General features: G+C 45.7%; 1 protein-coding gene across 1 annotated transcript in view; it reads right to left on the reverse strand.

Moving 5' to 3' along the window:
- Positions 1 to 14,386, reverse strand: part of COLGALT2 (collagen beta(1-O)galactosyltransferase 2) — a 29,668-nt gene extending 15,282 nt beyond the window's left edge. Inside the window, exon 1 of the mRNA XM_040073131.1 lies at positions 14,133 to 14,386. Coding sequence (XP_039929065.1) covers positions 14,133 to 14,386 — 254 coding nt within the window. The remainder of the gene's footprint in view (positions 1 to 14,132) is intronic.
- Between the last annotated feature and the right edge of the window lie 302 nt (positions 14,387 to 14,688).

Raw genomic sequence — 14,688 nt, forward strand, 5'->3', positions numbered from 1 at the left:
GAGGTGATGTGAACCACAGAGGTCAGAGGCCATGCTCAGAGTCCCCCAAAACCCACAGCAAGGGTCTCAACCTTGCACTGAGACATAGTTTCATTTTACAGAAAGAGAAACAAAACCAAAAAGATTAATGGTTTTTCACAAGTCACAAAAAAGGAGTGGATGTCAGGGCTGGGAATGATAAAAAAAGCTAACGCTCCTTCCAAAATATACACTGAAATAAACTACAGATATTCAGCTTTTGTAGAGCAGTTTACTTGGTGCATTCACAGAGTACTTGTCAGACTAGTGGTAAATTTGTGTCTATTGGAATATGAAGAACAACTTTTCCTCTGTGCTGCTTTTAAGAAACTGACAAACTCACAGACAAAATCTCTCTTCCCAGCCAAGTATTTTGCCTTCAGCACTGAAAACAAACCCACTCTGGGTTTTCAGATATGGGGTTCCTGATTTTTAGGGTTTAGTGTTTTAAAGCAGTGAAGTACTAGTACGAGAAAAAAAATTAAAAGCAAACTATTTCTGCTTTAAATTCCAAACACTTTGGGCCAGCTAAAATGTCTGGATCTGAGTGTCTTCAGTTTGTGATCTCACGTTTCTCTCAGGGATACAGAAATCCACAGGGTGTCTCCTATGGATACACATGTGCTGGACACATGGCTGCTGTGGGGTCAACACACAGGACATACTACAGATGCTAGGGTCAGAACACATTCTCACTTGGAAAAGACTGACTGGACTCAAACTGATGGAAAACCGGTGCTGGGCTGATGGCTGACTTAATGCTGAAGAGAAGACAATCAGCGAGGTCTTAACTCTGATCTTGTAAGCTGAAGGCTCTGTAGCCCTCTGTAAGTAAAGCTGTACATTTCATGGGATCACGAAAACAGAGGGACACTTGGAGGATGGCATTGCATCCTCTGCAGTACACAACATCACAATTCTCCCTTCTGCTGGGCTGTTCTCTTTGTGTCAGTTTTAGGGAGCAATCACTGGAGAAGGACAAATCTCAGAGAGCACCACTGAAGATAGGCAAATCTCTGGGAGAGCCAAGCACTGAAGGCTGCATCAGCAAGAGTGGTGTGGTGAAGAATGCAAACGCACAATTCATCTCTTTAAGGTTTAATCCTGATCACAAATGCACAGTTTGAGGATAGTAGATTTTTCCCCCATCACTGCCTGGATGTAAATAAAGAGAAGAAATGGGCACTTAGGTCTTACAATAACCAGTTCCTAGGAAATTGGATAACTGGAAGCCCCAAAAAACACACGTGTGCCTTTATTCTGCAGAGCACGGTTCCTAACCCTGCTGTTTCCCAATGGGAAAGATTCCCATCCTAGCTATCTCCATTCCAGGGGATGAAGTGCACAAGACGAAGTGAGTTCCAACTCCAGCACACCTGCAGGTGTTGGACTTGCCTGTTCCCTCAGGGGACAGGGACACGTCAGGGACTTGCTCCGGCCCAGGAGCCCTTGCACGCATCACAGCACCCATCCAGCAGCATTCCCAGGCCTGGACATTTCAGCTCCCTGCGGCTCTGAGGCCATTGCAGAGGCTGGAAAACTGAATTTCTGGAATACCTCAGAACAATGTATTGCTGTGGTAGGAATGAAAGAGCAGATAACGTCCAGCTTCAAGGAACCCACAGTCCCTCTGCTGAGCATGCAGGAATCCAGTCCCAGGCCCTCCCTTAGCCAGGGGTCAACACCACCCTAACTCCAATCCCAGCACTTCACAGGGAATAGCAGATAAAATGCCACTTCTAATACACTACAAAATATGAACCCGTATACAAAATAACACAGACTGTCTTTGGAGACTTTGGGGTTTACACACGGATGTGATGTATCAGCAGATAAATTAAAATCTAATGGCTTACTTTATTGGCTAAAGCTATTAATTTTCTTGGGAGTTATGTTCAAAGGTGTTCAATAGATCATTTAATATGATCTACGGCACAGTGCAGGCAAAGCATCAGCTAATGGCCCTATATGGAATTCAAAGATTTAGCATCACCTGCTTGACTCAAAAAAACCCCAACAAAACACGCACAAAAAACCCCCAAAAAGCAACCCAAACCAAAAACCCACTGAAAAAACCCCCACCAAACCCCAACCCAAACAACAACAACAAAACCCCAAAAACCAAAACCCCAGCACCTTTTTTAAAAAATAATTTTCATCTGAAACCATCTCAGATTCTCCTTCTGGAATCCTTTCAAATAATCCCTCAACAGCTCCATCTGGAATCCACACAATAGCAGCAACTGCTCTGCAACAACAGCTTGCAAGGGAGCAGTTGATACATCACAGAAGTATCAGGCCACTAGAGGGATGTCTTAAATACATGAAATAAAGATAGTTCATGGAAAAACTGAGAGGCTGGTTCTGTCTCCTCTGAGAAATCACTCTGCTCCTAAACTTCTGCCAGTTTATCAGCGGCTGCAGTTGGGTAGAACTCTTATTTTAAAGAGTTTCATTAACCTCTTCAGATCATTTAACCCAGTACAAGATCTAATGAGCTGAAATCTATGGTTTTGGGCTCTTTATTTTGGTTTCTTCCAAGTATATTCTTAATTTCTACGCCAGCACAGAACTGGAAGGAATATACCTTGTTGGGTCAGCAGACGTGGAAGAAATACATCCTCCTGAGGACAAAAGGCTGGAGGCTTGGTCCAGCTATGTGCCCAAACTATTAGAACCTGATGTTTTCTTTATCCTCTGGGTTATCCCAAAGGCATCTTTGTAGTACCCAACAAGCCACACATCTGCAGGAGCCACGGGAGCCTGGTCAGCTTTGTCAGGTGGGGGATGAGCGCTGGGAGATGTAACACACCCTCATTTCTCCTTGGAGATCTCGCTCTATTGGAGAGGTAAAAGACCTGAGGCGCATTTCTCCTCAGCAGATCTCTGTGGGACACTGTCTTTATTCTGGATGTCATCTGTTATTCTGATCCACAAACTCCACGAGCAACAAGAAGTTCTCCACCTTGCAATAGAGCAGCAGAGCAAACCTGAAGGTGACCAAAACTCTGCACAGGTAGAATCAACCAACATCACTGCACAACAAATTGGCGAGTGCAGAAAAGAAACTCCTGCTTAGGCCCAGCCTAGCCCTGAACTCCTTCCCCCTTAAATCTGCACCACATATACAGAGCCAGGCTCATCCAAAAAGCCAGGTGGGAAGCTTGTAGGCAAGGCTGCTGGAAGCACCACTGACAGCAGCTCAATCGTTGCTCTGTGAAACAGAGCTTCCTTCAAGGCTCAGGTATTAGGCAAAAAATCCTGGCAGCAGCCTTCATTTGTATTAAGTCAGAGCAGAGTTCTGCCAGCAGACAGCCATGAGCTCACTAGTCTGAAATAACATCTCATTGACAAAAGTTTTTGTGGAAGCAATAACTTGTTTGTGTGAGAAATAAGGGGAGAAGGGGGAGTGAGTGTATGTTAGGAGTGATAAAACGTACCACAAGCACACTCAGTAACTTAATTTCCATTTAAAATTACAGATGATAATTTCCATTTAAATCCTGCCTCAAAGTAAAAAAATCGAATTAAAAAGAAATCATAAATTAAGAGACAGTATTTAGCACCAGTGACATTTTCATATTCCAGTCACACACACTGAACTTATTTCAGACTGGTGTTTTGAAAAATGAGTGCAACCATAGCCTCTGACAGCCAGAGCTGCAGGAAGAAAATATTTGCGGAGGCAAAAGATCCAAAAGCAATTATTATTCTCTACCAACCAATTTAGAGGAGTCTGGGTAGGCTCCTCCAAAACCCTGGAGCCCATCTCAGAGACAAATAAATGGAAAACCCTACCCAGAGCCTCGTACTGAAGCAGCACATATCATCTGGAGCAAACACCAGCAGCATCCAGAGACTGATTTATGTGACTGAGTCAATGCTAAGGGAGTAAGACTAGGAAAAAGGAGCACAGTACTGGGCTACTGCTCTGTTGTTCCAAGAACTGGTTGTGCTAAACCAGATACAAACAGCACAGAGCACAGGCAGTGCTTGGTGCTTACCAGCAGCTGGCTTTTCTAAACCTCCAGGGCATGAATAACCTGCTCATATCTCAGTCTACAGCAGCTTGGAACTCCCAACCATCACCTAAGCTGTCCTGTGAAGCAAAAGGGAACAGAAAGGATTCACCTCTACCAACATCCCACCCCGTCTGAAAAGTGCTGAAGGAGTTGGAGCCAAGCCAAACTAGAGAAGCTGTCGAGTTCCAGGCACTGAAAGTACAGAACTCTAGCTAAAGTACTCCCAGAAACCGTCTGCACATGCTGAATGGGAAAAAATGCCATCCAGCCAAGTGAACACCAATCTGCTTCCCAACTCTGACAGCACGCAGAATCCAGGAGAAAATTCACATCTTCAAATCTTACTCCTCACCACAACCCTCTAAGGAACCCCAGTTCAATCCAGGGGCACCACGAGGTCGTATCAGACACTCCACCACCATCAGCCCATTTCTCCATCTGTAGGATCTGCAGAAGTAGCTGGAGTTCTCAAAGTCTCCGCACTCCCAAGACCTAAATTCACTTTAATCCCTTGGACAGCAAGGGATCTTGTCCGTAACACAGGAGATTACCTGACCTTGCTCCCTACTGACACCACTCCTCCTCCTGGCTTCTTAAGCCTGTACAACCCATCAGTAAAACAGATCCTTGAATATTCAGATGTCCAAACCTGAAAGCTGTTCCAGTTATTTCTCTCACGGGTATTTCTAGACAATTGTAGCCAAGAATTAAGGAGAAATAAAATGCAGGCCAGCAGCTCCTGAAGACACTAGAATTCCTTTTCATCCTTCAACTTACAGAAAAGTGAAATAGCTTGCCTTTAACTGTTTTTCCAAAATGAAAATATAAATCTTTACCTTAATTGTGCAGTTCCTACGCTGACATATCTTTCGATGTCTTTTTTTAATTAGGATTTTTGTTAGTCTAGTGTAGTGACTTTTGCATGTAATTGCTGTGCTTTTCACTGAATTTTAAGTATTTTTGTCATGGTCCTTATAAGTTATGGTGTTAATTACAAGTTCTGGTTAGACTACAGGAATGTATGTGTTTAAGAATTTAATTCATGTAAGAAGAATGATTTGCAAGAGTAAAAAGACACCCTCAATGAACCACAAGGGGGGCTCCCAGCATTAAGGTGCAGCATCCAAGGACACACTCTGGAACACTCCCAGGAAGAGGCAAAACAGCTCCCTGGAGCAGTGCAGCCAAGGACAGAGCTCAGCGCCTGCTCCGCTCCTGCAGCACACACAGAACCACGTTCCAATCTCACACACTTTGTTATCCCAGTTCTCTTTTTGATGCAAAGAGGATATAAGATTGCTGCTTCCTCACATCAGCTGGGGGTTGCTGATGATTGGTGGAGAGAGAACAGCTTTGCTGCAAAGCTTTACAGGTCGTGTTCCTCTCTGCCTCCTAGACATAAACTGTGGGAACAGAACAGACCTCTCACAGCTCTCTTCCTGTCCAAAATCACTCTTCCTAGCTCACATCTTCTTATGACTTGCCTGAAGCAGGCTTTTGGTTATCTAATGATACAGCAGTCCAGCTACAGGAACCTGCCTAAGTTCACTTGGCTGAAGTCTGCTAGGGAATGAGTCACATATTTGAGCTTTAAAAAAAAAAAAAAAAAAAAAAAAGGAAAAACCAACCAAAAAAACCCAACAGAGGGTTTGCATTTGTCACAGTTTTAACATTTACCTTCCTTGTCACAATAAGCAGTTCAAAGCAGGAATGCTAGAAAACAGCCTTTTCCTCCAACCCTGAAATGGTTTGGGTGAGAGGATCCTTTAAATGTCACCCAGTCCAACCTCCCTCCAATGAACAGAGACATCTTCAACCAGACCAGGTAGCTCAGAGGCCCATCCAACCTGACCCTGAATTTTCCCAAGTACCTTGTAAGGACAACAGTGATTGAAAGTACTGAGGAAATGACTCAAACGACAACCTTAAATTCTCATTCTACCCCCAAAGGCACAACGCAGCACCTATTCTAAGAGCAGCTGCAGAGCCAGCAGCAAAACCAAGGTTCTGACCTGCTAACTGAAGAGATAAGCACCTGCTGTCAGCTTCGGGCTATAAACAAACCCTTCACAGGTTATACAGGTAATACAACCTTACTGCTGCCACTGGGCAAAATTCAGACCAGGCTGCTGCAGACACACAAAACCTTCCCTCTGCAGAGAGATCAAAGTGCAAAACTAAGCAAACAATCCTTTTAGAGTTACTAGAAGGCTGTACTCTGTGTGAGGAACGGAGGAAAAAAGCATAATTATAAATCACGTTTTTCTTCCTTAGAGGAAAAAAAAATTTAAAAAACCAAAACAACAAAAAAAGAAACAACGGAACAAACAATTCCGTTTTGAAACTGAAGCCTTACAAAACTAATGTGAAAAAGCTTAAATGAGCTCTACCATGGGACTGCAGTTTACATGGACTCTGTCTTCTGCTTTACCACGAATTTAAATCCTCATGAGCTCCAGGAGGGACAGCCTCAAAATCCTGGTCCAGCTCAAGATCTGCTTATCTTTAAAACAGATGCTGCTCATCTTTAGAAGAGGTGTGTCATTCCTATCAGTCCATCCAGACAGACTGAAAGGTAAATAGCTGTAAATCTATTAATTTCATGTATTACAGCCACTCAGGCACCACAGGTGATACAAAGATCTCATCAACACCTATGTTTTAATAAATCCCTGGAAAAAGAGCAAGGACAGACTGGTGAAGGCATATTCTCACCCCAAAAGAACATTATCAGCTTTCATGCTGTTTTACTTGATTCTACAGTTAGTTACACGTTAGTAAGGGGAAGAAAAACATACTGACTACTTAAATAGTCCGTCAGAATGAAAGCACCCTTCACTCCTGAGTAATATTTCACTTCCCAAAATGTCTAACAGCTACCTCAAATAAGCAACCACTTCTCCTAAAGAAATGTAAGAAATTCTGCTTCATAGGCCATTAACATAATTTCTCTGCAGTGTATTTGGTCTCTAGTACAAAATTTAGCCTTTTTTTATCAGTGCCACATCATGTCAAGATGAAGAACAATGTGTTATGTTGCAAAACTTTATCACAACTAAGCGGTTCACATAAAACTTTAATGACTGAACTCCACTTGAAAGTATGTATCAGATCCATAGTCAAATGGAAAAAGTTCAAAATCAACATGCTGTTCTTAGGCTCCCTGTCAACTTTTCCAGAAAGAAAACTGGAGTAATTTTACAGTAACAAAAGTGCTCTGGCCCAAGGACACCAGATATAGACATACAGACAAATGCATGTGCCTGCACACACAACCAGAACTAGTAATTTCATGCTTAAAAACTGGATTCAGGCACTGTATGAGGCAAGTTGTACACAAAAAATAGCAAAAAAGAATTGTGTTTTTCTTAACTGATGAGCTTATCAGCAGCGCCGCATGGCTGTATGAAGGAGCTGAGCATTTTACAGAAGAGGGCAAAAAATCTGCTTCATAGAGAACACAGAATTTTTTTTTTATTTCTTTCTTTACCTTGAAATTTTGGTGCATGTGGGTCCCATTTAGCTGTAATCCACCCTTGGACATGAGCACCATCAACGTTCACATTGCTTGACCAGAGTAAAGGAAATGAGATACGCAGAAATAGACTGCAATAATATGAAGTCTGAGACATCATCCCACAGGAAGGAAATTCCAGGTTCTGACAGACAGCACCCCACACCACCTCGGTCCTCTCTCGACCCTGCAGCCCAGATGAGCCTTCTGGGACGAGAGGTGGCAGCAGTGCTGGACGATGTTCTGCACACCATGTGCATCACAGATCTGTTTGCAGAGAATCTTACCCAGTGCATGAAGACTTTCAGTCCCGGGGGACTCAGATAAATAATAGCAGGTATGTGATCATTTATGTGAGAGATCAAAAAAGCCCTTCAGTCTCTGGCTCAGCACAAATCCCTGTTTTGGCCTCTTCAGGAAGGGCCCTGCCAAACCTCCCAGGGACTAGACCCCCTCCAGCTGCACTCAGACACCTGGGGTCTCTTCCTAAGGAATCTGATGGGCAGTGACCAGGCAGCTTTCTGAAAAGATGACATGCCCCATTTAACAGAAAATGTGAAAGAAAAAGGAAAAAAAGTGGTTGGAACAACAGCCTTTATCCCAAAAGTCTGCCAACTCTCAGCCCACATGAATTTCCAAGACAGTTCTTGACAGTGACAAGCTGCCCAGGGATCGTAGAGTCTCCATTCCTGGAGACATTAAAACCTGAACTGAAAGAGTGCTAGGCAGCCTTCACCAGAGCTGGCCTTGAGCAGGGACCAGGCAGCCTTTGGAGGTGCGTTCCAGCACAAACCATCCTAGGGTATCCATGCATCAGCTCAGCTGGAGAAGCACTGGGGAAGGGGAGAGGCCTTTGTCCCTGTAACATGGAAGATGACAGCAGGAATGGGGCAGGCTTCCCCCTGGATCACACCTAACTGATCCCTACTCCCAGATTCGCCAGAAATAAGGAGCTGAAATAGCTGGTGTGCCAAGTACAAGTGATATTGACTTTTTTTTTCCTTTTCTCTCTCTTTTTTTTTTTTTTTTTTTTTTTCTTTTTTTCTTTTTTTTCTTTTCTTTTTCAGCTGCTTCCTACCTTCCCCACAGCTGAAGGTGGCTCAAAAGACAGGCGAGTGCACAACCTGGGCAGCACGGACTGGAAGAGGAATCCCAACCCTGTGGGAAAGACAATTAAGGGATGAAGTGGGATCCTGCCCTGGGCAGGAATGAACCAGATGACTCCTTGAGGTCTTTTCATCTCTACTTTGGACATATGAAAAAAGACAAAAAAATCTTGAAAACTCGATCTTCCTGACCTTTGAAAATATCCAAAGGCTTATTATAAACAACAGCTACTGCTACTGAACTCTGTCCTGCTGTTTCTTTTGGGCAACAGATTATTTTTTATTTTTATTATTCTTTATTATTTTATTGGATTCCAGTCTCTAAACCCACAACCTGCACTACAAGGCACCAGGCAGTCTATGACACAAGGGACAGATACACAGATAATAGGGTAGACCCCTGTCTCAAAGGCGAGAGCCAAAAGACAGCAGCCAAAATAAAGGGTTGTGTTTTCACAGACACAGACCATGAGGAATTCAGATATAAAAAATAATTAAACAAACACACATAATGCTCACTAGTGTCACAGAACTCCTACACATTCCAAGACATCAGCTTTATGGTATTATCCCTGTACCTCTGGAGGGCTATTTATTCACTTTATGGTGATGCCGAATTACTTTTGCCTTTTTTCTTTTATCCCAACATTCACACTGCTGTCTAGCAGACTCTTATATTAAGTGTGGGACAAGATGCACTTTAATGTCATCAAAAAAGCATCAGAATATGGCAATTTGTGACCACCACAGGGAAAAAATAAAGAAGTTCCTGCTACCCTGCACATTGCCATCACACAGCTTACGCCTCTTTTATGGTTTCTCTGTAGAACTGCAGAGTTTTTAGCTGAAGAGTGATTTGTGTCTTGCCATGCAGACCTCAGCAAGGCACAGCAGTAATTTTTGACTTCCCCTCAAATGTTTTTACTAAATAATTTCATTATGTCATTTACTTCAGTTTGCCAAGACTGAGACGAGGGAGGGAGAGAAACCTAAAGGGAAAAAAAAAAAACCAAACCCAAACCCAAAACCAAAAAAGTGATTATGGCTATTGGGATGGGAACAATTCTTTAGCCTTTCCTGGTTTTCCATTTTCATGTAATTTTACTGCACCTTGGTGTAAAAATGACCTTAGCAAGAAAGTATTCATACCTGACATTTCTTGATTCTTCTGTCTCCAGTACTGGTAAATTCAAGAATCTCATGTAAGTTACTTTACCCTTCTACCCCAATTTCCCCAGCTAGAAATTGGAAGTATTTACTCCTTTCTTTTGATGCATTTACTCATCTAAATGCAAGTTCTCCGGCAGAAAGACTCTGCAACATCTTGCACAACAGGAATGTCACCTTAATTGCAATTCCAAAGCTCACTCTTGACCCCTCTTAGTCTATGACTGTCATTAAAACTACATAATAAATAAATTTAAAGTATCTACAAATACAAATGGGAAAATAAATATCACTAAAATGTAAGTGACAAGCCAAATGAAAGGCCAGTTAATTTCTAAAACTTACGTTTTAATATTGCCACATGAAAGTCACAGCACAGGTGAGCACATCTGAAATAAGTACAAAACACCAGTGGACAGAAGCAGGAGAGGCAGAGCCAGAAACTGGAACGTCACCATTACCAAATGATTAATAGTGACCATGAAGATTAAAGTGACCACGTTGCTCAAATGGAGACAAGGAGAAAAAACACAGGGTATTTGAAAGCCAACATTTCCCTGTGAGTAATAACTGCCATTAAAGTTTTAAATAATTCCTGCATCTCACTGGAGTTCACCCTCTACGTGGAATTTTTTCACATTTGAAAAGTAAACCGTTAAAGAATAAGAAAATGTTCAGATATTATCAGCTAGTTCCAGTCTAATAATATGTAATTATGAAATATAATTATTATACTGATCTCGTCAGCTTCTATTTTCAGCTTCAACCAGTTCTTTTAAGTTGAAACTATTCCCTCACTGGAGCTGTGTTACAGTACACCCTGTCCCTGTCATCTCTCAGCTGGGATTTATTCCAGCTTTCCACCTGTCTCACTATTGTTCACATTATCATTTCTGAAATCTAAGCATACTCTGATCCCCAAACAGGCACAGATTTTCAAGCACAGAAGTGCCTAATTACTGCTCCCAAGCACCAACTCCTTTATGCGGGCATTCCACCCCCAGGTGACTAAGAGAGGGGAGAACAGATGACCCACTAGGATGAAGCAAAAGACAAAATCATAGGCACCTTTTTTTGCAATACCATCACTTAATCTGAGACTAAGGAAAAGTGCAAAGCACTGTGATAAACTGTTGAATACACACACTTTTAAGGCTGTCTACTGCAGCCAAGGTGAACCTGTCTGACAAGCAAACACTCCGTACCTGTATCTGACCAATCTCAAACAAACAGTCAGCACTGAGAAAGCTTAAAATAAAACCCCTACAATCTTGGCACACTAAAAAAAAAAAAAAAAAAAATAGGCTGGGGCACGCTGACTGAGTAACTTCTGGGTCAATTTTGTCCAAGATAAAGATCCCTTTCCCTCCCTTTGCAGTTCTCCAAGCCCAGCACAAACAACTCCGTACACTTTCCCTGCAAGTTTCCCAGCTGGGCTGGGAGCACAGGGAGCCTCAGCCACACCAAGCCCAGCCACGCTAGCAGCACGTCAGAAGAACACTGCGGCTATAAAAAAGCTGGACTTGGGTCCAACAGCCAGGTTTTTCCTTTGGACTCTCTCCTGCTGTGGGCCCCAGCCCGCTGCCCACGGCACGGGGTGTTTGGGAATTGGGAAGGGCCGCTGTGACCCTCCCTCCCTCCCAAGGAGGGACAGCCGCTCCCTTCAGCATCGCTTCTCCACGGTGATCCGAGACCCAGGCCGGGCTCTGCGGCTAAAGCGGGGAGACTGCCGTTCCCACGGGGATGGCCGGCTCCCAGGGCTCCCAGAGCCTCCTGTCCCGGGCAGCTCAGCAGGGCCGGGGCAGAAAGCTGAGCTGCCCCGCAGAAATTCCCACCGGGAAGTCACCAGCAGCGTCCCGGGATGACCCGGCCTGCTGTCCCAGGCGGGGACAGCCGCGCTTAACGCAGGCCAGGGACCGGCCCGGGAGGCAGCTCGGACGCAGCTTCCTGAGTCTGGAGGGAAGCAAGAAGGGAAGGAAGGGTTTAGCTGCAAGGCCATGGTTCCTCCGTGCCAGCTGGCCCCAGACCAGATGGCCGGCTCGGCTCATTAGTAGCCAGCAAGTCCTTCCAAAGCCGCTCACAACCGCTTTCAGAATTAAGTCATAATTAAGACCAAAGGTAAGAAGGGAACACAAGGCTGCCCGGTGCTCATCTTTTGCTCAGTATCAGGATAACAAAGTTTGATATTGATAGAGATTACACCAAGGAAATGCAGTGCCTGCTTCAAACTCATCTCTTAACCTGTCTTTACTGTCACTCATAAAGCTTTGCCCCTAGAAATCCATCAGAAGAATCCATTGAATTCAATTTCAGCCCTCCAGCTATGCAGAGAGAGCATACGGGAGCCTGAGAGATGATATATACTTGTCGTTTTCATTCAAAGATCTACAGTTGGGCATTTTAAAATGCTGACCTACTCAAGAAAATGCTGAAGCAGAATATAAGTGGCAATGGAAGAATGCAAGTCCGTGACAAACACCGCTCCCCTGCCCTCCTTCCCAAGCTATCCCAGGGACACAGGTAAATCTTGGAATTCATCTGTTGAAAGGACTCTGTCTGAAACACAAGATGCTTCCAGAAATTGACTGAATGGTTTCACTTGTTCTCAAGAGACTTTATAGATATCCTACGTGAGCTTGCTCTGAGTGGGTACTTTGTGTCCCGAACATTCCCAGCTCTGGAAAAGTTCAGGTCTTGTTGAGGAGCAGAACTAAACCTCTCCAAGGAATGACTTCCACCCTACAGGTATCTCTCACTCTCTGTGGCAACTCAGAGCATCCCCAGAACTTCTTTCCCAGTGGCTGTGACAATTTGACAATTTTAGTTATGCTCATTTTATAAATGTTGACATTTTCATCAGCAGATTTTCCAGCTTAGCCGTGCCTTGTGTCAGTGTGCAATCCTCTTAAAAATTCAGCGATTTCTTATAAGAATCTCAGTACATTTCAAGTTATGTTAAAATAAGTCCCCACAAATACTTCCACACAATATTGCAGAGACCTTAAGTCTAGTGAGGATAATGCAAGTAATGTACCAAAAAAGTTGTAGAGCCAAGCAATTATCGGCAGGACTTAAAAAAAAACCAATCCAAAACATACTTTGCACTTGTACAGCGAGAGGCATTATGGGATGCGCTCTGCTTCGGTGATCAGGACTGCACTTACAACTCCCACAAGTTTTTATAAACACCGAGCTCAGCTGAATCACAGGCCATGTGGGGTCTGATAATATCTGCTTTTATATACATCTGCTATGAGGAAATCTCAGCTGCCAAAATTCCTACTGGTACGAATGAATGAGGAGTCACAGATCTACAGAGAGGAACGTGAATTCACCCACTGCCACACACCAGCTCATGATTCCACACCACACTTGTGTGGCAACCCTGAATTTAGCCTGACAGCCAAATTGTGTTGCTTTGTACACCTGCAACACGAAAAGAAAAAGAAAAAAAAAAAAAAAAAAAAAAAAAAAAAATCCATGCACCGACGTTCTGCAGATCCCTGTACTTGGATGCAAATTACAGCCGTGTTACTGAAGCACACAGAGAAACATCTGTTTAATGACACTTCGGTGATGTGACTGGGGGAAGGCCCTCCCCACGCCCCTTCAAAGTCAAATGAAACTATTGACTTTTTAAGTTAACACAGTCTCACCACGGACTTAAGCGAACTTTGGATCAGGCTGTACAGAGAAAAAAGACAATCTGTCTGGGCTTCCTCCAAGCAATCCTGCTCTTTCCAACACTTAGGTTGCAAGATTATGTTTTTCTTTGTCCCCTTGCAATGGCAGATTGACCGCTTCCCAAACCGCTCTGATTCCTCCATCCCGACCCCTGTTTGACCGCCGCAGCTGCCCCCATGCTGCGATTTCTGAATACATCTTTTAATCCATCTTCCAGCCTCCAGCCGGGCAACAATGCTCCTTTCAATGCCCACCAGCACCTACCCAGCCCGCCCGCTCTCCAGCCCTGGAACATCCCGACCAGCTCCCACAAAGCCCGGGATTTACCAGCCGGGAGCCGGCCCCACGCTCCCGGCCGGAGTTCTCCGCGCCTGTGGATTTGGACACATGCTCCGGCGGTGAATGTTCCCAGGCTCCAGGCCAGCTTCGCCGGGATAACTCATCTCCCTGCGGCTCCCGGCAGAACCACCGCGCTCCCGACACGCGGGGGGACCCCGGAACGGGCGGGGTGCGAGCTCTCCCCGGCCACCACAGCACAGCCGCGGCTCCTCGGGCGGGCGGAGCGCCCCGGTCCCGGCTGCACGCACAGCCCCCTCTCCCCGCGGCGCCCCCGGCCCCTACCAGAGCGCGATGCGGCTCTTGGGGTAGCTGAGCCTCTCGATGCAGCCCAGGACGTGCGGCAGCGTGTGCGCGGCGTTGCGGGCGAGGATGGCGAGCAGCACGGTGGGCTGCAGCAGCGCCGACTCGGGCAGCGCGGGCGGCCCGTGCTCGGGCGGTTCGGGCGGCTCGGGCGGCTCGGGCGGTTCGGGAGCGGCCCCGCAGCCGCACAGCAGCGGCGGCAGCAGCAGCAGCAGCAGCGGCGCGCCCGCAGCCATGATGGGCGAGGGGCAGCCGCGGAGCCGCCGCCAGTCCGGGCTCCAGCCCGGGGAACGCGGGAGGAGGAGGGGCACGGCGGAGGGAGGAGGGGAAGGAGGAGCTGTGCGGCGCCACCGCCCGCCCTCCGAGCCCGCTCATCGCCCCCGGCACCGCCCCGGGCCCGCGCTGCCGCCGCCGCCGCTGCCGCCGCCGCGACCCCCGGTGCGAGCCCGACCCCCGGGCGGCTGCGGTCACCGCGGCTGCTCAGCACCCGCGGTAAAAGCGGCAAACCCCACGTCTGTCCGCCCGAGTTTTGGGCTTC

This window comes from Hirundo rustica, chromosome 9 (assembly GCF_015227805.2).
Source record: "Hirundo rustica isolate bHirRus1 chromosome 9, bHirRus1.pri.v3, whole genome shotgun sequence".
Classification (NCBI taxonomy): domain Eukaryota; kingdom Metazoa; phylum Chordata; class Aves; order Passeriformes; family Hirundinidae; genus Hirundo; species Hirundo rustica.